The sequence below is a fragment of the Oenanthe melanoleuca genome, chromosome 4 (assembly GCF_029582105.1).
Source record: "Oenanthe melanoleuca isolate GR-GAL-2019-014 chromosome 4, OMel1.0, whole genome shotgun sequence".
In the NCBI taxonomy this organism is placed as follows: domain Eukaryota; kingdom Metazoa; phylum Chordata; class Aves; order Passeriformes; family Muscicapidae; genus Oenanthe; species Oenanthe melanoleuca.
The window spans coordinates 35,888,420-35,912,655 of NC_079337.1; the positions used below are offsets into that span (position 1 = coordinate 35,888,420).

The 24,236-nt window shown below is 34.7% G+C and overlaps 1 protein-coding gene across 1 annotated transcript in view; it reads left to right on the forward strand.

Moving 5' to 3' along the window:
* Positions 1–4,919: 4,919 nt before the first annotated feature.
* WDR17 (WD repeat domain 17) overlaps positions 4,920–24,236 on the forward strand; it is a 49,202-nt gene continuing 29,885 nt past the window's right edge. Inside the window, exons 1-9 of the mRNA XM_056491000.1 lie at positions 4,920–5,407; positions 12,820–12,948; positions 13,949–14,132; positions 15,926–16,156; positions 18,982–19,233; positions 19,985–20,107; positions 20,439–20,626; positions 21,904–22,072; positions 24,024–24,115. Coding sequence (XP_056346975.1) covers positions 5,297–5,407; positions 12,820–12,948; positions 13,949–14,132; positions 15,926–16,156; positions 18,982–19,233; positions 19,985–20,107; positions 20,439–20,626; positions 21,904–22,072; positions 24,024–24,115 — 1,479 coding nt within the window. The 5' untranslated portion in view covers positions 4,920–5,296. The remainder of the gene's footprint in view (positions 5,408–12,819; positions 12,949–13,948; positions 14,133–15,925; positions 16,157–18,981; positions 19,234–19,984; positions 20,108–20,438; positions 20,627–21,903; positions 22,073–24,023; positions 24,116–24,236) is intronic.

The following is a 24,236-nucleotide window of genomic DNA, read 5'->3' on the forward strand; positions in this document are numbered from 1 at the left end:
GCCAGATAACATGGGAAAGTAGCATCAGTTTGTTCATTCCAATGCAATACAGGACATTATTTTCAGATGTAATATTTTATCCGTTGTTTTCTGGGTAAATTATACATGTATGTTATTTTTAGGTTTTTTTAGTGTGTAGAGATTGAGGCCACTATACGTTCCAGCATATTCCTCCAGATTCTTAGGGTCATGTCTTTTGTAAAGAGCTAGGTAGTAACTTGCTCTCATAATAAGCAGATATCTGCTCTGCAATGTCCAGAAGATCAACTTTCATATAAAATATGAAGAGAAAATAACCACTGTTTTTTAAGGTGGTGGGGTTGGTTTTATTGGTTTCTTGTAATTCTTGATTATTGTAGTGCTGAACTTTAACGACACATTGTGATGTTCATATGCTAAAGCATCATAATTTTCAACATCTCTTCCACTTTTTCCTTCTCTTTTAGGTTTTTTGTATTTATGCCTAGTCAATATGAAATGAGCCAAAATGAGATTACCTAGTTCCAAAGGGAGGATTGTGAATTGTCTGTAGCACAAGTCTGATCATAAAATCATAGTATATCTCAAGTTTGAAGGGGTCTGTAAGCATTGAGTCCAATGCCCTGCTCCTCACTAAACCACGTGACTAAGAGTGTTGTCTAGATGCTCAGTAAAATCTGATTTGGTGTCATGAGAACTTCAGGAGGAATCTGTCCCAGTGACTGACCACTCTCTTGTTGAAGAACGTTTTTATAATGTCTAACCTGAACATGCCCTGACACAGTTTCTTGCTGTTTTCTTGTGTCAGCTCTAGAATTAAACAATTGTTTCTGCATCAAATGAATAGGATGTTTTGTCTTTTTTTATTCCTTCTAGAATATTGTAAATAAATTTATTGGGTGATATATTGTAAGACTGTATATGCCTTGAAGATGTCTCTTTTGGTCTGATCTATTATAGTACATTTTGTTATCCTTAAATTGAGATCAAAGAACACTTAACTGGAGGTACCAACTGGACTTTATTTTAAGAGCATACTATATTACTTATAGAACATTTAATATTAATATTAATTACAACAATTTAAGGGATGGAACACTTTGAAGTTTTTCATATTTTTATTATAATATTCACTACACATTGTTTTATTCATCCTACACGCACATTTTATTATATCTTTATGTCATGGTTTAACCCCAACCAACACCTAAACCTCACTTACCCACTCAGCTACTCTCTCACTCCCCCTCCAGCAGGACTGGGGAGAGAATCTGCAGGGAAAAGCAAGAGAACTTGTGTGTTGGGGTAAAAGGCAGTTTAATAGGGAAATCAAAAACCACGCACACAAGCAAAGCAAAACAAGGAATTTTTTCACTGCTTTCCATGGGCAGGTAGGTGCTCAGCCATCTCCAGGAGAGCAGGACCCCAGCAGTGGTTACTTGGGAAGACAAACACCATCACTCCAAATGTCTCCCCTCCCTCCTCCATTATTCTTCCCCTCACTTTATGTGCTTGTGCTTAGCATGATGTAGTATGCCCTGGCATATCCCTTTGGTCACTTGGGGTCAGCTGTCTGAGCTTGAATTTCCTTACAGCCTCACATGAACCCCCAGAAAATGCCTTGGCTCTGTGTAATTTATATTAATCATAATCTCTGTGTTGTCAGTTATGTTCAGCACAGACCCAAAACACATTCCCATACCAGCCACTGGGAAGAAAATTAACTCTACCCCAGCCAAAACCAGCACATTATAGTAAAATAGTTTTCCCAGCACATGAGAGATGAATAATGAGATAGGCAGAACCACATCATTGCCTCATGATGCATTTGCAATCTTGTCTTTATTTTTCATGCATAAATGCCAAAATTTTTACCTTATTTACAGGTAATTGTAACAGATTTTTTAAATAGTTTAAGTTCCCATCTGCTACCCTGAGAAGATTTTCATTGCATCCGTACTTTTGAGTTGAAGGTATTTACCAGTCAGGGAGGAAAAAAAAAAAAGAAACTCCAAGGGCAAGAGAGGCTCAACTTAACAAAACAAAGTAAATTTATAACAAACAAAATCAGAGGGGGATGATGAGAAGTAAAATAATCTCTTAAAAACACTTTTTTCCCCCCACCTTTTCTCCTTCCTCCCTCCCCCTGACAGTGCAGGGAGACAGAGCATGGGGGTTTGGTCAGTGTGTCACCCAAAGTTTTCTTCCTCTGCACAGGGAGAGGAGGGAGAGGAGTCCTACCCCTGCTGCACCATGGGGTCCCTTCCATGGGAGACAGTTCTCCACGAACATTTCCAGTGTGGGTCCACTCTCACGAGTAGGAGTCCTCCCAAAACTGCTGCAGTGTGGGTCACTCTTCCACGGAGTGCAGTCCTCCAAGGGCAGGTGCTGCCGTGGAGAAAGATTACGGAGCGGCGAGAAAATACAGCAACAAGACACTCTCTTGCTTGGTGCAGGACACTCTCTTGCTTGGTGCAGGAAAGCAAGAAAGAGCAATTTATTGAAAGAAGCCATTGCCTTAAATAAGGCAGCTCGTGCAAAACAAAATACAGACAGTTCATTGGTCAGAGAAAGAGACACCTCTTGTCCCTGGCTTTCCCATGGACCTTGCAGGTGTTTATCTCTGTTATAATTCTTTCTCTTATGTTTACAGTAAAGGAAAAGTCTCTAGCTTAGGAAAAATCCTAGCTGAGGCTGAGAAAGTTTCATGGCCTGAGAAAACTACTTAGAACTTGAGAAAAAGGCCTAACTAAAATGTGCCTAGGCCTTCAGCAGTGTCCACAGGCGCACTGCTCCAGCCTGGAAGCAGGGGGCCTCTCTTCACCAGGTCTTCCACTGGATCAGAGCCTCCTCCAGGCATCACCTGCTCAGGTGTGGGCATGTCTGCCATGGGCTGTGGGTGGATCTCTGCATCCCCCATGGATCCCCATGGCTGCAGGGGCACAGCTGCCTCACCATGGTCTCACCATGGCCTGCAGGGAATCTCAGCTGCAGTGCCTGGGGCAGGTTCTGCCCCTCCTTCTGCACTGACCTTGGTGTCTCCATGTTGTTTCCCTCACACTTTCTCACCTCCTTCTCTTCCCTGACTGGAAAACGCTGTGCGTGCTTTCTTTTGATTTCCTTCTTAAATATGTTATCACAGAGCATTACCGACCTCTGTCATTGGCCCAGCTTTGGCCAGCGGCGTGTCCATCCCCAGAGCCATCAGAGATTGGCTCTGGCATGCATGATGGAAGCTTCCAGCAGCTTCTCATAGAAGCCACCTCTGTGCCCCCTCCGTCCTGCTACCAAAAACCTGGCCTGCAAACCGATACACGGGCATAAAAGAGAAACAAGCTTACATAGATGGTGGGCAGCTACAGGCATAAAAGAGAAACAACTTTGTTACTATTAAACTACTTGTAATTCTTTCATCAAGATTCTCAGTGTTACTATGTGCCTTTATAAAAAGACGGAACACCCTGAAAGCAAAGACTTTCCTCTTTAAGAATTAATTTACTTGAAACCATGATTTTCATGTGTAACAAGCAGTAATAATGTATTTATGTTTTAACAATTTGTAAAATATTTGTTAACAGAAGTGGCACATCAGTAATGTTTTTATTGTTCTCTCATAGACCATGGTTATGGTCGGGGATTTCTTCAGCCCTGTGATTTGAGGTGACTGAATTAGTCCTACGTTTCTCATACAGTTTATGAGACTATGCAATTCTGTGCACTTTGCATAGCTAATGTTTGAGCTGAAAACTCAAAGGGCAAATAATTTGAAAAATTTCAGCAGTATTGTGGGAATTTCTTCTGCATATTCTTGTGTTTGTATCCATTTGCATGGAGGACTGTATAACTAACAAAAAAAGTCTGGTAACCTTGGAATGCTACTTCCTTTTACTGAGTGTCTTGATTTAAATATTTATGGTTTTGCATGTGTGATTTGTATGAATGTGTGGGTTTTTTTTCCCCCTCCTTGGATGTCAGAATTTCTGTCTAAGAGGTTGGGAACCAAAAATATTGCTGCTTTTTTTATGTCCCTGGAGAATGTCACCTGCCTATATAGTACCCTTAATGGAAACTACACATTCTGGGATAGGACAGGTAATGATGCAGAATTGCTCTGGGGAAATGGTAAGTAATGTTGACCAGTTAGTATCTAGTACTTCCAGCTGTTCTTTTCCTACTTTGCTTTGTTTTTTTCTTGATTAAACAATGGACTTTCCTGTTTAGTTTTCACATTTTTTATATTACAAATGGTGGGGAACAGCTTTACAAGTCATAGAAAGGCAGCAGTTGTCTGGATCCTAGGTTTCCAAAGAAACTAGGTTTTTTTTAGGTCTGCACAGTCTCTATTGAGGATTTGATAGCTGCTGTAACCATGCAGTCAGGAAGATTTATTTGATAATGTCTCCCAAGCAGCACAGCTGATGGGATATACTGCTGCAGTACTGAAATGTGGTAGTACAGCTTCTATTCCTTTTTACGTTTCATTTTCATTGGCATAATGCACTGCAAAATCTAATGTGACAGTTGGAAGCATGCCAGCAAAGGATAATACCTGTGGAAGGAATAAATGCAGAAAAGGACAATACCTGCGGAAGGAATAAATGCTGCCAGATACATGAAACTCTTCTGGGGAAAAGAAGCAGATCCATTCCGATGAATTAGTTAAATTAGGCTTTCCACATTTTTCAGCCAGTGCTGGTGGCTGCAGCCGAGCCCTTTAGGCTCTGCTAGCTGTGAACAATGGAGTTGCAGATTATTTTTTTTTTTCCCTCTTAAAAAAATGTTAAACTGATGCTCGGTGTTTGCGATAATTTTGGCCCCTCCTACTGTGTCAATTGAAACCACTCCCTACATAACCAAAACAAATCATTCCCCATGATTCTGAGGATATTTTACATTTTGGTACAAGCTTCTGTGCATTGAACTACATTTTGTAGACTGTACATTTTTAAAAAAGGAAAGTGATTTTTTAGAAGACAGATAAGGATTACTCAAACAGCACCTCATTTTCAGAGCTCAGAAGCATAGCAAATCAATCTTGAAGCATTAATCTGCTTTAATTTTAAATGCTGGAATATATAATCTGTTAATTGTTTTAGTATTGATTTCTATTTTCCATTAGAAAATCCAATAGGAACATTTAAATTGCTATTAAAAGCATTTCAGATTACATATTTATGAATTTAAAACAATAATCTCAAATCATACCACGGACTTCAGATCTGATCTTTGAGTAGCTTGCTCTGATCTTGAGCTTCAGGTCTGATCTTGAGTAGTTGTAGTGTTGAGTAAATTTTAGCACAGGACTTATCGTACTTATATGTGTTTAGGTTCTGTATTTTTCATTTCAACTGTGCCTTCTTTCATGGCTTGGATGACTTATATTTCCCACTGGTTTGATGAAGAGGATTGGTATGAAGGACAACACAGAGTAAGAATTGCTTAAAGTAATATTTTCTCTTTTACTGCTTTTATATTTTTCTTCTTTAAGCCGCTCTTTATTATTATATTGATAGTATCAAAAGTAGTATTTCTATAATTTCTAGGAAGAAATTTTTAGTAGTTTTAGTGAGGTTTTGAATCATAAATAAAGCTTATTCAAAATGAGCTTTTGGAAAATTAATGTTACTAGCTGGATAAAAGGTACTGGAAGTGTGACAACCACCTACTTGCATTTTTTAGGGTGCATAATTTAACAAGTAGTAATTTTTTCATATGCAATGAGATGGAAAGCAAACATTTCATTTTATTTAATTAGAAGAAATTAATATACCATGCATGGAGAAAAATAAAATAGTTATAATTAGTAATAGGGCAAAAAAATTTGGGAGATACTAAATTCACCTAGGGTAATTTCTAAGTTGGAAAGCTTTATGTTTTTATTAACATTTTTCTGAGGAGGAGTTGTTACTATAGCAACATTTGCAGGAGAACTTGGATTTTTTTTTAGCATTTATTAGCTGCATGTCTACAGCTGCTTTCATAGAATTATGGTGGGAAATGAATACAAGTCACATTTCTTTTACTGTATTAAGCTCTTTTATGGTACCTTATACTTCTGGGATTTCTTTTTCTTGTTTTCACAGTGTATGGTCAGCTAATGAATTAGAATGCTGGAGATGCTACTGAAAGCAGCTGCTTTAATTGTATTATTGTGTATTACTTGATAATGCCAGCTATATGCTCCTAAGCATAAAAATCTGGCAGGTATTAATACTGTTCCACTGTTCTCATTTTACATGTCACTCATGATATGGATGTTTCAGATGTAGAATTGCCTTTTAATAGCTGTCATCAGGGATTTAGATATGAGATGTGTCAAGAGGTAACTTTATCTGAAATCAGAATAGTCTTGGCAATTTGCAAGCAGAAAAGCAATCTTCTGGTGATTGTTGTAGCTCTGGATTGGAAGATGAGCACAGAATCTTTTGCAGACTGCTAGATGCTTCATACTGTGATCATACATGGTTGTATTCATATCTCTCTGTATTACACACATTATCTGCAAACTATGATTAAGCAATACTCCATAGATAATGGCTTTGTTATCACTGCTAGATGGTTTCATATTGAATAGATGTGTAGTCCAACATTGCTGCTGATGTATAATTGGAAATGTCAGCATTTCTCTATGCTTGATTTCAAACATAGTATGGCTCTTTAGATTATCCTGTTAAAGTTGCACAATTCTAGTTAAATGTACAAATAGTGTAGTCAAGACAGTCAAAACCACTACTTTGTAAGACTTACTATGTTACGATTTTTTGATGTTATTGCTTTATATTTTCTGGGCAGGGTATATGTCTTGGATTAATATATTTGGGTTTTATTTCTAGTGTTTGTTTCTGTAAAATAGTCTCGGGCTGTGATTTCAAGTTTCAAATTTTCTTCCCTTTTGAAGCCAGAGATCCTGTGGTTAAATCAATTCTGGTAGTGATTTGGGTCCAAGTTATTGTGGAGATTTAAAATGGCTGTGAACACCAGTAGAACACTTGTTCATTTCAAATAATCTTTTAAATCAGAGTATTCTTTTCCTGGTCAGTGTCTGGATATGTGAAGGCACATTTTGAACACTTTCTAGGTTGTCATAGGTTAGGAAATGTCATCTGCAACTTCTGGTTGCAAGACTCTAGCCAAAGCTTCTGGTATTTTCAAGGAATCTTGTTGAAATTCAAAGCCTTGTCCCAGGCACCCTTACCCTGACTATGATTAGCCTTCTCATTATCTGGGAGCTATACATGGTCTTTGTGCCATGAATTGTATACAAACTTTTCCAGTTTTTGCAAACTATCTATACTGCTTTGTGGTAAAGCAGTAGACTACCTTGATAAAATTCTCCTGGAAAGTATGAAGGGCTTCACTTTTGTAGAAAAGTACATGTGTAAGCCTACATGATTATTTACATTCTTACTACTATTATAGTCAGACTTTATCTTTTGCCCAGAAGCAGTTTCTTGAGTGGTATATATTGTCTCAGACTATTCAGAGACCTTCACTAGTAACTGCAGTTTAGTACACCACGTTGTTGTAATTCAGTATTTGAGGTATAGGAAATTATATCAGGATCCTGTAACCTCCTTCCTGCAAACCCCAGTTCATGTCTTCCTTTCCGGTCCTGTGACCTTCCCCTGTGTCCTTGTACCCACCGGGGGGTCGGTATGCTGATCCTAGTCCCTCTGTGTCCTCATCCCATTGGCAGCTAGCCAAAAGCCACTCCCATTCCCCTCTCCTGAATACCTGGTGCGGGGAGAGACTCGGTCTCTTTGCGGCCACACCATCGCCCTGAAATAAACTGAGACTGAAAGAGCCTCTTGTATCCTTCTCCATCCATGATGCGATACTTTGTCTGATCTTAAGTAATTAGGAAAAAGACACAGAGTAATCGTATCACCACGTCAAGACTGAAAATTTGTTAGCATTTTGCAGTACTCCAAAGTAGGAAGAACTTTTGTTTGTTTTGTCAAAGTTTTCATATTGTAAGTTGTTTATTGACTTTTAAGCTGCATATACACCAGAGTATTTCCAATAACCCTTGTTTCACGGGTCAAGACAAATTAATGAGCATCTAATTTCTTAACATAGCTATAATATGCTTGGTGTTCCCCAGCCCCACAGGAAGAACAACCAGTGCTATTTGTGTTTGTGGTTTTACATGAGTCTCAGTACTATTAAGGCTGACATTGTCAGTCAGAAGTAATTTTCTGCTCTGTCTTGCAAACATGCCAAGATTTCTACATAAGTATGAAGATTTTCATGTTTTTAGCAAGACAAAATGATTGTCCATTATCTGGTGCTTCTAACTGGTCCCACTGGATAGGGTAATGAATTTGAAACCCTATGGTTCACAGGGGACATTTTCATCTCCAATGAATTTGATTTTCCCCCAAAGATGGGTAAATATACCCAATATCTTTAAGGAGATATAATGTGATATAATGTCTTTATATCACTAAAGGTTTTAATTATTATGTTAGCATTGATTTGCTGACAAAAATATTGGTACCTTGGGGCAATAGTCTGGATGATATAACAGTTTTATATGTCAAACATACAGGAGTGACAGCAAGATTTCCACATCAGAAAGGATACAAACCTGATGGGAAGATAATCACAATAGAATGAACAGAAGCAGAGGGAACTAGCACTTTACTGCTTGTAGTTGTTAAGAAACTACACTCTGTATACACACAAGCATATTGATTCACATAAGGCTACTGTATATCCACTTTTGTATGCATGCCATATTGCATATGGACTCATTTGGATAGGTCATACACCACATGGACCACAATTAAAGCACATGTTGTTGCTTGTTCTTGATGCTTAGACATTTCTGGATACTGATAACATGCAAGCACTGTATTGATAATGAACATGTTAAGTGATGGGTTTAAAGAGCTATGTTATTCTACAAATGTTATTGTAGTGCAATTGGGAAATACAGCAAGCAGTGAAATACACAGAGCAGCTGAAGCAGACAAAAAGGAGTTAGATTAAAATTAAAATGGTGCCTGTTAAAGAGCTGCAGTTGCCAGGCTACTGACACTGCAGTTTTGTGTGTGGTGTGACACAACACTCAGTCTTTTCTCCTGCATCCTGTAGTAACTGCATTATTCTGTGAACATCAAGGTTTAGCTCCTCCTATCTGTCAAGTAAAGTGATTTCATTCTACAATCAGAACAATACTTTCCATTTTTGGGACCAGCAAGGTATTGGAATGAACATGGACATTCTAAAGTGCTTTGCAAAAAATGATACCTATGCTAAGGTAGGGATTATTAGGCATTTATCTTTGAGTTATTTATATAAAGCCATGGTATATATCTAGTCAATTCAGTTGTTATTTTAAAATTATATTTATGATATACCAAATTTCAGTTTAATGTGGTTGGTTGTTTGGGTTCTTTTCTATATTAAGCAACAAGGAAAGACCTGGAATGTTACTGCTTCTGCCAATTGAAATGAAAGGGTTTTGCTGTCCTCCCTCTTTCCTTCATCTCCTTGGAAACTGTGAGCACACACTGCTAGCTTTCCCAATGTGGTATACGTTTTTTACATGCACAGGGGTTTTTTTCATTATATACTTAAGAGTCAAATATAGTTACTTGTACATCCCTTATTTCAAAATAAAATGCTTTTTTACAAAGTATAAAAAAATCTCCATTGTATAAAAATGCACCATGATTGATATCTTACATATTTTCAGTTATGCTGCATTTCTACATTTTTGTCATTTTACTCAGGCTGTTCTGATGAATACATCTATTTTATACTCTGCTTACTATGTTAAATATGCTTAACAGAAATCTATAATGTTTGAAAAGATGTGCAGGAAACTGCTTTAAGACATGATACCTATGAGAGCAAGTCAGTATTCCACAAAACTGTCATTTCTTCTGGATATTGTCATACTGAATTTCAAGGCAAATTCTTCCTCTTGTAAAATAGTATATCATTACAAAGAGCAGAAAATAATAACAAGTTTAAAACAATAAATATTAGTAAATAAAATACAAATACTTTTCTGTAATCAAACTCAATATTTTATATATGTAACTTTTTTACATATACTTAAATAGAGAAAATCTAGTCAAAGTTTGAGAATACTTACTAAGCATGAATTCTTAACTCAGTGAAAAATTGATATATTACAAAGCAACATTTTTCATCTAAAATTGAAAAACTTCATCTATTAGCATTTTTATAGAAATGACTACAGAATCCTACAAGACAAATCTGTGGTTACTCTGAAAGAAAAATCTGTGGAATTCTGTTTTAGCATCTGTAAGAGATCTTAGCTTTATGATTAATTTTACCTGTAATCAAACTGCAAATTAAACAAGACTTAATTCATATTTTCTTACAAATTAAAATTTCAGCAAATCAGGAATTTTTAGCTCCTATATGAAAACGTAAAAAAGAGTATCTGTACAATGTAAGAACATTTTGTTATTATTATGAAGTGAACAGTTGTGTAGTCTTAGGTTCTGTATAGTTATCAACTTTTTTGTCAGTCTTCCATTGATAGCTTTCAGGTGGTAAACCTGAAAACTAAACTTATGATAATCTAATATTTTACAGCTAATTCTCTCCAGTTTCACATGGCTTGTTTTTTTTTTTTTTTTTAACGTTCTTTATCAGTTTGCTGACACACCTAGAGTTTTAACCATTGTTTTCCCTGGAACCAAGAACAGAACCCAAAATTTCCAGCTCCAGGTATTCTGTGCTTTCATAAAATAGTTATCTAATCAGCTGAGGGACTTTTAATTTCAGAAAAAGTGATTTTTAATGGTGCCAATTATTTTTTCATGGAAATTAGAAGAAGTTCTGAATAACCCAGATCCAAATATTTCTCTGCATATGTGATTTATACTTTTTTTGCACAAAAGGGACCTCTGAAATTTGTAATATTACTGAGCAATAAAGAACAGTAAATGGCAAAATTGGGAATTTGGAGGCTATTTTTGCCACGTGATGATGTTGATTCTTTAAACAATTAGATAAATTTCTCTCATATCATTTAGAGATATCACAAGAACAAGGAGCTGCATGATGATAAAATTTATAGAAATGTTCTCCCTGGAATCTCTAATTTGGTGCAGAAGTCGGAAGAATGAATATTATTGACAGACAGATTGGAAGTCTAATAGCCAAAGCACAGTCTGCAACAAAGCTGGATCTCATAATTTGTTTTTCTGTATATTTCTGTTCTGCTGCTGCAGTCTCTTTTACCAAAATTTTCAAAGGTTACCTGTGAGTGTTTAATTTCCTTCAGTCGTTTAGTACTCACTCAGAATGTTAAGCACTTAACCTAGGGTCAGTGATATCTTTGAGATGATCCCTCTCAAAAATTCAACCGATCCTGATCTTCTGCTAAAAAAGCCCCCAAAATAAGTCACTCTCAATTTTTTTCTTTCGCTTTCTTTCCAAAGTGAGAGAAACATGATGTCATGGAATTTGCTACCTATATTTATTCATTACTGTTTACTTGCCAAGCAGAGCAGAAAAATTAAAAAAAAAATTAATAATTCAACTTTATTTTTATCCCTTGTATAAATGCATTAAAATAAAACTTTGATAATATTTAGGCGACGAGCTTTTAGTCAATAGTGATCAATAGGTTCCTTTGGGTACTGTAGATCACTACTTCAACACCTGTATAAAGTTTGTTCAGTATGTGCCTTAATACTACTGTCGTCCAGAAAAATATTTCCCCTCTATATATTTGACATCAATTAGATAAAAAGTGATCTACAGCAACACATCTGTGCTAAGCTATTACATAGCAATGCATTGCATAACTAAGCCTTGTACTTTATCAATAGTTGATCCCTTAAAATACTTGATTGCCTTTGAAGTCTCATTTCTTGCTAATTCCTTTTCCTTTGTGGAGCTTGAAATGGTACCTAACACTTAGTAAATTTAACATAGCTCTCCTTCTCTTTCAGTTTTATAGTCTTAGGTCTTTGACCTAAAGATGTCATCCTCCATACTCCATGTAATACTTTTCCACCTAATGTCCCTCAGTCCATTAATGTATCAACAGCATAAATGTGACCCTGAGATATTCTGTTACTAGGTAACATGTTGACAATGATCCTGAATGAAAGGGGGGCTAGGTAAATAATTGGTCTGGCCCAGCAAAGCATTTCTTGCATTTTTATGTTGAAGTCAGTTTTTTCTGAGCACAGCTGGTACTGTGAGACTAGTTTTGAATATGAAAAGCATAGGTTGCTGTACAGTCATGTTACCCTAAGACTTGCTTTTGATTTTTAAAAGCTCACTTCAACTTTTTTTAGTTAAACAGTAATTATTAAGAAAAGTTAGAAAGCTTCTCCAGAAAGGATGATAATAAGGAGGATAACATGACAAAAAGTTGTTCTGTGCAAGTGGTTTGAAGACCTTTCTACATGTTGATTTTACTTAAAACTATTAGTATGTGATTTATTTTGTCTGGCTGTCAGCGGGAGATGAATGGGAGAGCAGAGAAGGCAGTAAACTATTAGAAAGAAAGTATTGAACCAGACTGCAGAAGCAAATGGACATGATGAACTCTTCCAGCTAGTACAAATCAAGAACTAGTCAAGGTTTTATGGGCACCCCCCACTCCCCCCCCTTTTCTTCCAAATGGATTGTAGTGAATTGTATTAGGCACTCTTTCTTGTGTGGCGCTGTAGCGTCTGAACATCTACTTTTTCTTTCTTCAGATACATTCATTTGTACCTCAGGCAAGTTATATTTTTTTAAGTAGACATGTATAAATTATTTATGGGAAGAAAAATGTATTATTCTGTTCTTTAGTATTTTTCTCACCTTTGAGTCTAATGAATTTCTGTTTTAAAGGCAAAAATGTCACATGTGAAACAAGTGGGTCTTTTAGCTGCTGGATGTCAGCCATGGAACAAGGATATATGTGCCGCTAGTGGGGACAGATTTGCCTACTGTGCTACACTTGCTGTTTATATTTATCAGGTAAGATTATTCTTGTTTATCAGTTTAGTTATACTTTTACATTGTTGTTGATCTCACTTTGAAGCCTTTCAACAAATGTTTCTGCAATGCTTTTGCAAGTATGGTTGCTGCTGAGAAGATATCTATGTAAAGCTCAATATTCCATTCAAGATATCCCTGAAGTTGTTTGTGCCAAGGATGTTTTTAGAAGACAGCTTACAGTGCAATAAACATTTGAGATGAGTGAAATTCAGTGATAGAAGTCTGGGTTCTGAGGGAGAGATGGAGGAATTCCACAATTCCATTTGAAGCTGTAATAAAAAATAGTCTTTTTGCACAGTGGATTAAAATGGTTCAGAGTTGTGGATTCAGTGGCCCATCTTTATTTAATTTGGAGCCTGAACTCCTCAGCACTGTGTTCTTCTGAAGTTTCTAGTTGCTGTACATCAACACCTAACTAAAAATTAGACATGCTGTGACATAGAATTTTCAGATGGGGAAATATGTCGGTAAATAAAGGATGTACTTACTTTAATTTTAAGAGTTATACTGGTAGTAGGATTAAAATGAACAAAATTTACTGTGTCATGTTTGGTAAATTTTATTTTAAACATGTATTTTTAACTGCCCTAAATAATTTAAAAAATGAGAAGGATTTCAAACTCATTTTTATATTGTCCTGTTTACCCCCTTGGAGATTACTAAATGATTGTTACCATGCCTATAAATAAAGCATTTTAGGTTTGAGTACACTTCTAAATGCAATATAATAATTTATAAGTGATAGGAAGCTAGACATACAACTTTTTTTTTGGATAGCTGGATGTCAGGCAACCTTTCATTCCAAGTCAAATGTATGAGAATTTAATTTATTGAGATGTCAGGTACTCGCAATAGTTAAATGCACAATAAATTATTCCATAAGTCTAATACTGTTATATGAAGTATTCTCCAACCCAGATATATTTAAAGTAAGTTTACAAAAAACGTATTTCTAAAATGAATTTTACTATTTGTTTAGCTGGATCACCGATACAATGAATTCAAGCTCCATGCGATTATGTCTGAGCACAAGAAGACAATCACAGCCATATCTTGGTGTCCCCACAACCCTGATGTGTTTGCAAGTGCCAGTGCAGATAGTTTAGTGATCATTTGGAATGTGAGTGAACAGAAAGTTGTGGCCAAGCTGGAAAATACAAAAGGTATTTTAGACATGGAGATCTATTTTATTCATACAGCTTGATCCATGGGTATGGGAAATACTTGATGTATGTAAATTCTGTAGTTGGTAGGCTGGAGTTTTAACAAGTTGCCTAACACAATACTCTTGTCATATTTTTTGCAGTTCATTTTGGAGAATAATGATAATGTGTTTGAGTAAATTGCTGTCAACCATGTTGTATTTGGTAAAGAAAGACATTCTTTTTCTCTAAAGAAGTTGACTGCTTCAAGAATTAACTTTGCTAATGATTTCTTATTCAACAGAGGAGGAAAAAAAACCCAAAATCAACATTATTTTCATCACTGTATAAAAGGATAAAAATTTGAATTTTTAAATAATAGATTTCCCAATTACTTTAGCTAAGTGACAGCAAAAAAAGGGTAGCCTTAACAGACTCAAGTACAAATCATCAATGAATTTCAACAACAGCTTTTGTTTAAATACCTTGATGCTTGTCTACCTGAATCTTGCCTCAGGCCTTGAAACTGCTGGAGATTGTATTACAAATCTAGGGGGTCAAGCATCTCTGTTACAGTTACATTTCCCTGCCCAGTTCTGATTTATGCCATTTAGTCAAAACCAGTACCTGTATTTCTGTTCTTATAGTCAATCTCATCAGGTGTCCTTGACTCCTACATTTTCATTCTTGGAAAATGAAAGCAGCCCAAGAACAGCCAGAGTCTCAGGATCTAATAAGCTGTTTTGGGATTCCCTACTCTGTTCTCTCCAGAGCATTTAGGGATACCTCTGTAAATCTTTTACATCTTGCATATCATACAAAAGAAAACTCTACAGTGATTTTTAAAAGAAATATTGTGTTAGTTCATGCATGAATATACATGCTGGTGCTTATTTTTCAATAAGTACTTTTTTCAGTAAGTATTTTCAATACATTGCTTGTTTAAAAATCTACTTCAGCCAATGACTACTGTCTTGGGTTTCAAACCAAGACTGCTACACATGAAAGAAGTGTTGTTGTTATTATTTTAATATTTTTAGAAACTAATTTAAGATAATATGTTTAATCCTTCTATTGGTTTCTCTTTTCATCCCTCTTACACTGCTGTATAAAAGAATCTAAATACAGTTTTAAGTTTTCAGCTTGAGGAATATGTCTTACTTTCATTTATTCTTTCAGACCCACATTATTAAGTTATGAGGATGATGAAGGTTTGAGACGTTAAGATCAAAATTCTTAAATGAGGCTGCCTAAGTTAGGTATTAAACAACTGAATTAAAACTGTCATGTACCCAGAAGAAAGCTATCAAAAGTTCCCTTTTATTATAGAGCTAGCTTTCAGATTTTGTCACAAATATCTGCTTCTGTTAGATTTATCTCTAGATTTCATTGTATTTTGCTAAATAGACATTTGGAAATTCTTATCATTTTAATGTCTTAATAGCAAAGAGCTTACAGTAAAACATAGTAGTGAATGAAATTCTGAATGAATGAAAGTATTGTTTGCAGGATCAGACTTATCCTCTTTCAAATGTTTGATTGCCTTTGGCATTGATGAAGTATAAGTATGAAATATGGCCCATCAAAGTAGCATAAAAGTAATTTGGGAAATAATTTTGCTCCTTGCTTATGGAAGTCTGTAGTTCACTTTTACACTGTAAGATGTTCACACAGTTCTCTAAATTTCAGTCTAGCAATTTTTATGTAGAACAATGATTTCTATTGTTTTTCAAGACAATTGCTGATACTGGGTCAAGTAAGACTACACTGAATTTTGTATGCTGGTTCTTACAAGGTTTACCTGTATGTTTCAGGAATTCCTGCATCCCTTGGCTGGTGCTGGAATGCAGTTGATGCAGTTGCATTTGTGTCCCACAGAGGTCCACTGTACATTTGGACAATCTCAGGACCTGACAGCGGGGTAACTGTGCACAGAGAAGCACATAGTTTCTTGTCAGATATCAATCTGTTTAGATGGCATCCAAAGAAAAAAGGAAAGGTGGTATTTGGACATACTGATGGAAGCCTATCTATTTTTCAACCAGGTAAAAACCTCATACGGCAAAATATTTAGATTTATATATGTATAACTTGTTTCTCCTTATGCTTGTAGTTCTGCACTTTTTAGTTAGATTCTATAATGTAGCTACATACATAAATTCTTTTCTTGATTCATATTCCTATTCCTTTCATATCACAAAAATATGTTTTCTTTGATAAAGCATTCAGAGCATTTTCTTTATGTCTCCTCCCTTTTGTGACCAAGATAGGACTGCAAATTTTTGACAACTGCAGTAAACACTTACTTATTGAGAATGATAACAGCCATAATCTTCTACTGATTTATATTTCCCTGCAAGTTTCTTCTTCTTCTGAATGGAAAGACTAATCTTTTGTTTACTTTCCTACTTTTGCATTGCTTCTGGAGATCTCTGTTTCTTGTTTTAGAATCCTCTACAATTTTATAGGTAGAACCTCATGTCACACTTAATATTATCTTTGTGGTTCTGTTCTGTCAAAGGATAGACAGGAAAATATTTATCTCCTGAAATCCACCACACACATTTGTGCATACTTTATAAATAGTCTAGTTGTCTGCTAACTGCTTCTTCTTCCTTGAATAAAAATTGATTTTCAACTTCGTGAGAAAAACTGTTCTTTAAATAATATGTTCATTTAGCACATTATATTCTCCAATAGCCATGCAAAATTTCTTTTCTTTCAGTTCACTCTACTAAGCTGTCACACAGGATGTCACAAAGAATACATTCTCTTGCTTCTGTAGTGCTGACTGAATTAGCACTGGCATTGGGAAAAGGAAATACATTTTAATATGATAACATCTAAGTATTTATCAGACTGACACTTTTTATGAAGTCTTGCTAGAATGGTTTGAATATGAAAACAGAAATAATAAGAAAAATATTTAAAATATCAAAATTGTGTTCTGCAAATGAAAATATAATACAGGCTAAAAAAATCTGGGCAGCAGCAGTTTTTGTATGTATCACAATTTAAGTTGCTGTAAAAAGATTGTTTAAGGAAAATTATCCATTACTGTTGGGGATAAAACTATTTGCACCAACTCAAAATTTAGATTAGATTATCACAAGAATGTTGCTTTTCTCTGTATTTAGGATAGTTTTTTTAATTATTGTAATACTACATATATTTATTTAAATAATTTTAAAATAAAAAATAAACAAGTTGTTTCCTATTTTCAGCATAATCAAGATTCTTCATTTCCAACAGAGAAATAAAATTAGAAAGCAAGTCAAAATATTTCTGCATAAGTAGCAGACTACACCTTTTTTTCACTGTTGTTATCTATTTAGTTTTCTCTGGATATATTTTCTCTGGATATATTTTCTTTTTTATTAACTCTAGACTATACATTATTGCATCAGAACATTTAGTGTGAAGAAAATATATGCAAGAATATAAGATTAATACCCAGTTTTTAGGGAGATTCAAGGCAGTCATATAGAGCTAAATGTTTTCTCTTTCATTTGTTCTCAAAACAAGCACAGCTTACTTAAATGATCTGTGACTCAGTTGCATGATTCATACTGTTCATGTCTTCTTTTAATGGAAAACAAATTTAGCAGTTAGGGTTTTCATGAGGTTTGCTTTTAGACTCTTTTTTTGAAACACAGTTAAAACTGAATGGCTCTTAGATACATACTGTCTTATACTCTCCCACCAGGTGGTTGTGCTTTCTTGGGGCTGAAGTGTTTGAATATGGGTGGCTTCAGTCACTCGAGGACTTTTTGCTTTTTAGCTCTAGTATAGCTAAGTGAAAAATTCCGCTTTGTTGTCTGTAAAACAAAAAAGGTGAGCTGTAATATAAACAGATGACATTGTTAAAAAAGTGGGAGTTCTCAAGTTTTTTGCAAATTAAAGCAATTACCATACTTCTGCTGTTATTCCCCAATGCTTCAGAAGAGTAAAAAATGGAATCAAGAAATTGGTTTGTGCTGTTAATTTTCATGCAGTCTTAAATTATTTCTCCCATTTGTGGTAACTGGTTTTGTAAAGTTGCCCTAGATGTAATATGTATGAAACAGTACCAAAATTGAAAATCAGATTGAAGCTGAGTAATGGAAGGTGACATTTCCTTATTTCTAGAATAGCAGTATTTTTATTATTTTTTTATAAGATCACAACTTCAAAATTACAGATCTATTTCATTTGGACTGTATACTGTCTGATAAAACTAAGATTAATCTCTCTGTAAAAATAAAAAGTGGGAGATAAATATGATATTTTTAAAAATGTGGGTTTTTATAATATGGATCATCAAGTGAAACACCATCTTTTTTGTAGGTGTCAGACTAGATACATAATGATCTGTTTTGGCTATAGAACCTATAAATGCTTCATAGCTGCACACATAGTTTTAAAGAAGAAAAAAGTCTAAAGGCAGTTGTTCAGAAAAAGCCTTTTACTGCCACAGTGGTTTTCTGGTTTAAACTGCCTTTTTTTGCCTATATTTGCTGTGGTGTGCAAATTTACTGACACTAAAATGTCTTGTTTTTTATGCTGTGCTGCAGACCTTTACTCACAGAAATTCTTAGAAAAATGTATATGATTTAACATACTTTCCTTTCCTATAAAATTATGTTTATAAGCCTGAGAGCTGTTTCTGTTTTCTGCTGTATTAAACTTAAAGTCGAATCTGATAGAAAAAGAAATACTCTAAATCAAATATTGCAAAGATAGCTCCATTACTTTCACTGGTGCAGACAATAGAGCAGGCTAGTGAAAATTTTGGGGAGAGAGCAAAAAATTATGTTTGCCAATCTTATACTATTGAAAGGATATATTTGATTTAATTTTAAAAGAACCTGTTTTCTTGTGCACTTTAAAGGTTCTAAAAATCAGAAACATGTCTTAAGACCAGAGTCTCTTGAAGGAACAGACGAAGAAGATCCAGTTACAGCTCTGGAGTGGGACCCTTTGTCAACTGATTACCTTCTTGTTGCTAATTTACATAATGGTATTCGACTTGTTGATTCTGAATCTCTGTCCTGTATCACAACTTTCAGTTTTCCCAGTGCAGCAGCATCTGTTCAATGTTTAGCCTGGGTTTCTAGTGCACCTGGAATGTTTATAACTGGAGGTAAGGCTTTTGTTTCCTGATTTATACAAAGATAACAAATACAGAACTGAGTCTTCAAAATAGATATTCCAAGTTTGATTTTTCTGTTTCATAATATTTTTACAAGTAGAAGCATACATGAATTGTACAGAAAAAGACCATAACACAAAACTGGAAAATAATAAAACTATGCTGAGAAGTTTTTATGTTTAAAAATTTTTAGCTACATAAATATGTGACTTTCTACAATTTTTTAATGCCAAATAATATTTTCCTCATGCACTCTTTAGCAAAAAATATATTAATTCCTTTTGGAAGAGGAATAAAAATGCATTGTACTAATTGATGTCACTTTGAAGATTTAAACAATTAAAAGGAGAAAAAGATCTATTTCATGCCTCTTTTCTATGCCATAGACATTATTGTTCAGGTTGAACTAATAAATTAGGAAGCTAAGACTGGCAGAATATTTTATAATGAGGCAGTTTCCATGGAATTTGTTGTGTGTTTTAATAGCTAATATTAATAATGGTTGTTATTAATAGAGGTATGTTCATGGTGGTGAATGGTGGATAAATAGAATGCCATGGATGTTACACTAGATAATCTCCAGAGGTCCCTCCAACCCTGACTATTCTGTGTTATCGAGTTGACAGTGCCTGCTTATAAAATTATTCTTAGGACTTGAAGTTTAATTCACTGCTGTATATTTGTACAAATCAGTCCTCAAAACACATACCTCTGTGTTTTGTTTTGTTTTTTTAAACCTCAGATTCTCAGGTTGGTGTATTACGTGTTTGGAATGTTTCACGTACAACACCTATAGATAATTTTAAATTGAAGCAGACTGGTTTTCAAGGCTTGCATGTGCTAAGTTCTCCTCCAAAGAAAAAGTGTAAGTGTAATTTTGATTGTTATTCATTGTAATGGCTGCAACTTCAAGAAATCTTATTTATGAGTTCTGTTATGTCCAGATCAATCTCTGTAGGATTGGTCAGCTATTTAGTTCTTAATTAAAGTACCTTGTGCTTCTAGTGGATTAGACAAATGCATAAAGGATCTGGTACCTTATAAGGTCCTTCTTTAGTAGGCCAGGTTTCATACAGGAATTCTCCATTTATTTTGTTTCAAATCTCATTAGAATACAAGAATTTTACACTTTATAATTTTACTTGGTATTGAAATAAGAAATAATCTCTCTTTGTCTTTTGCTTTATATTGTTAAGCATGTTCATCACAGTATCCTACTAAAAATCACCATACATCTTCAACAAGTGAGGCTCTTCCTCCTCCAACTTTAAGCCAAAACCAAGAATTTTCTCTTCCTCCTGGTCATACCGTCTGTTGCTTCATGGATGGTGGAGTGGGGCTTTATGACATGGGAGCCAAAAAGTGGGATTTCCTTAGAGATTTGGTATGGTTCATCTTTGTCTTTGAATAGAGAGCTTATTTGGCTTATACACTTTCTTCTAACAGCAAAAAAACTGGAGAATGAAGTCTTTGCAGTACTTTAAAGCAGTTTCTATTGTTAAAAAGAGCCTAAATTTATAGGAAACAAAATGACAGTTCTGAAGTTTAAAGTAATCTTTTATTGGAAATTTCTGACTTCTGTTGGAAATATTCTGGTGGTTTGTTTTCAACCAGAAATAAAGATTTAAGGATTTGTTTTTTGTTTATTTATTTTTTAACTGAAATTTTAGTTTGATGGCGTTCTCAGAAATTTTCTGTAGTGGGTTTTCTATAATTCAGTATAACGTGTCCAATCAGAGAGCTATATGGTGAAAGCACTCAGTTTAACACTACAAAAACATTTTTAAGGATTATTAAATTTTCTTTGAAGCTGAAAATCAGAAATAGATTTAACATATATGAGAAGACCCTATTCTTCACCAGTCTTTTGCTTATTGATGTTCTTGAAGATATTTCTTTTATCCTCTTTCCAAGTTCCCTTTTCACTGAAAAAACCCCAAACAAGCAAGTGATTTTCAGCTCTGTATATTTTCCCATATGCATGTGAATAGAGGCTTTTGGTTCTCTTTCTTTTTTTATTGGGTTTGATCCTGTAAAGCAACTGAGGCTTAAAAAAATTCTTACATAATATCTATGTTTCATGTATTTGCCAACTTAAATTCTGCAAATGCATGTCTTGGAATACAACCAATTGATACATGAAATCTCTAAGGGATTGAATTTTAAACCACAATAGAGCGTAGACTGTATCGAGAAACACAGAATATTCAGTGGTGTACTAGACAACTTGTAGAACATGCTTGACATACAGAGCTTTATTTTTTCAGTCAGGTACTTTTTACCAAAAGGGAAAAACCATTCCTGTTTTAAAAAATTAAGGGTTTGGTTTTGGGCTTTTTTGTTTAATTTTTTTTATTCAATTTTTTAGCAGCATGGTTCCAACAGAAAATGCTAACAAGTTCCTGGCATAATGTACCCTTTGTGGGTTTCAGGAAAGAATTTTTATGGCTTTAATAATAATCTATGAAAGAGCATGTTATAATTCAAGTTATTTTATGCCGTTAAATTTTGTCTGATAGGCCTAAATATAAAGGGGTTTTGGAACTCTTAATTGATCTGACAAGTAAATTAAATACAATGTATTTTAGAGTTTGATCTAGAGTTGGACTATGAAAAAAGTCATATGTAATAAAAATGGATTAAATATTTGTTTCATTTAAGGGACATGTTGAGACCATCTTTGATTGCAAATTCAAACCTGATAACCCTGATCTTCTTGCTACAGCTTCATTTGATGGCACAATAAAAGTTTGGGACATAAATACTTTATCAGCGGTTTATACATCTCCTGGTAATGAGGGGGTTATTTATTGCATTTCTTGGGCTCCAGGTAAGAATATTTTGCTGTGTGTCTAAATGTACTTTGAATTACCATTGACTGCAGAATTTGTCATATAAAAGTATTAGTTTTATATAGAAAGGCATCTTATAAGGTTTAAACAAAACTTAATTATCTGTGAAGCCAGCAGAATTCAATGCTTTAGACCTTGCAGAAGCTTACCCTTCTGAATAATGCTCCCAGTATTTCATACTTAGAAGGGGGAGAGGGAAATCTCCGCTACATTTCTAACATGGTATTATGCAGATGACAAAATGTCTTGCTTTGTATGAGAAGCAGCTACTTAAAGGAATTCAGATTATATTTTGTGCTGAAATAGTGGAACATATGTATTTAGCTCTTTTCCTTCCTTCTTTGTGTAGGAGTCTAATAACTGAAGAATTCTGCTTTAACCTAATTAGAATAGGGAGTATCTTTTCTGCAAAGCATTATACAAATCACTGGAATCACTGGGAAATTTTGTTTTCAAAACTGTTCTATAACTCCCTTTGGTGCACCTGAAAATACACTTCTTGACACTATTGATAGTTGTCAATAGTTGACAATAGGTTGACTCCCTGTTGTGTTTTGTTCCTTTGGACAGCAGATGGATTTTTAAAAAAATCTAAAAAATTCATTTCTCTGTTCTCACCTGCACTTTTAAACTCTTAAGAAATAATAACTGACAGGAGAAAAATACTGTGTTGGGAAGATTAATGTAGTCTGCATATGTGAAATAAATTTGCACTTTCTTATTTCAGAAAGTCACTTGCACCTTATACCTCTTCACAAATAATATGTCTTGCTATATGGAAATCATGGCAGTATGAAATGGTTATTTAGTTTTGAAGTTTAAATTCAATTTGTAGTTGTATCTCACATTGAACAAGTAGTTTGCTGCAGGAGGGGTGTGGGATTGTTGTTTTTTGTTTTGGTTTTGTTGTTTAAAAAAAAAAAAAAAAAAGAAAGAAAAAAAAAGTAAATTGGAAACACATGCTTCAACTATGTTCCTTACCACCCTGCAAAGCCTCCTGTCCCTCCCAGCCAGAACTTTTGGTGCTTCTTTTACCTTACTCCCAGACAGTTCCTATCTGCACTGTACTTTGCTCCTAATATATACTCTAATGTATGCTGCCATTTGTGTGGTCTCAGAAGACCTTAAAAAAAAATTATTACTCTTTTTCTTTTTTCTTCCCCATCATTCTCCTACTTAACTTTATTTCCATTTTATATATTTACCATGCTAGACTCCTCCTGCATAGATTGTATTTTCTGCCTCTGAAACCTGGAATAAAATAACAGTCAAAACTTTCCTATAAATCTATTTATGAAAAACATAGCTATATTAGGATAGGGAATCACTGTGGTGAGGAGAATTTGGTGACTTTTGAATTAGACCTGAATTGAATTTTCATGTTCTCACTGTGGACTTTTGTAATCAGATTGTCCACCCTGTAGAGTGTGGTTACAGATTCAGGTACATTCTCGATGGTCTTAGGTGCAGCTGTGGTGCAAGATTAAGAAAACAAAATGCTGTTAGATATTCTCTCTCATTTTTATGATTTGTGTTTATATATAGGGAACTTTATGCTCTAGTTGCTACAACTTTTAGCTTGAAACATTGAGGTTACCTCTCTTTCACTTTGAGTCATATGCATCGTGATCATTAATTTCTTACTTGTAAGACTTTCAGCAGGCATTAAGTTACTTTTTACAGCAATACAATTTTTATTTGACCATTTGTCTAAACAGGAATGTAGAAAAAAACAAGTCAGGCTTTCCCTGATATTGATGTTTATGACTTAGTAGCAAATGCTGGCCTAAAACTATGGAAAACTCATGTTCATGTACAATTGATGTCTTATGTTCACATTACATTTCTTCAATTTAAAGTAGGACCACTATCAAAGAATATTGTGATTTTCTGATTATTGTAATATTTTGCGAACATCTTTCTTTAAAGGAAATCTGAACTGCATAGCGGGTGGTACATCCAAAAATGGTGGCTTTATCTGGGATGTTCGAAAAGGCAAAATGATAACCAGATTCAGTGAGGTAAGATGAGATTACTTTTTTTGTCTATGTGAATCTAGTGTCCATAAACAGAGATGGCGGAAGTACATATGTTTTTAAAAGGTGCTATAGTATTAAAATATATGGAGTTATGTAGGTGCCA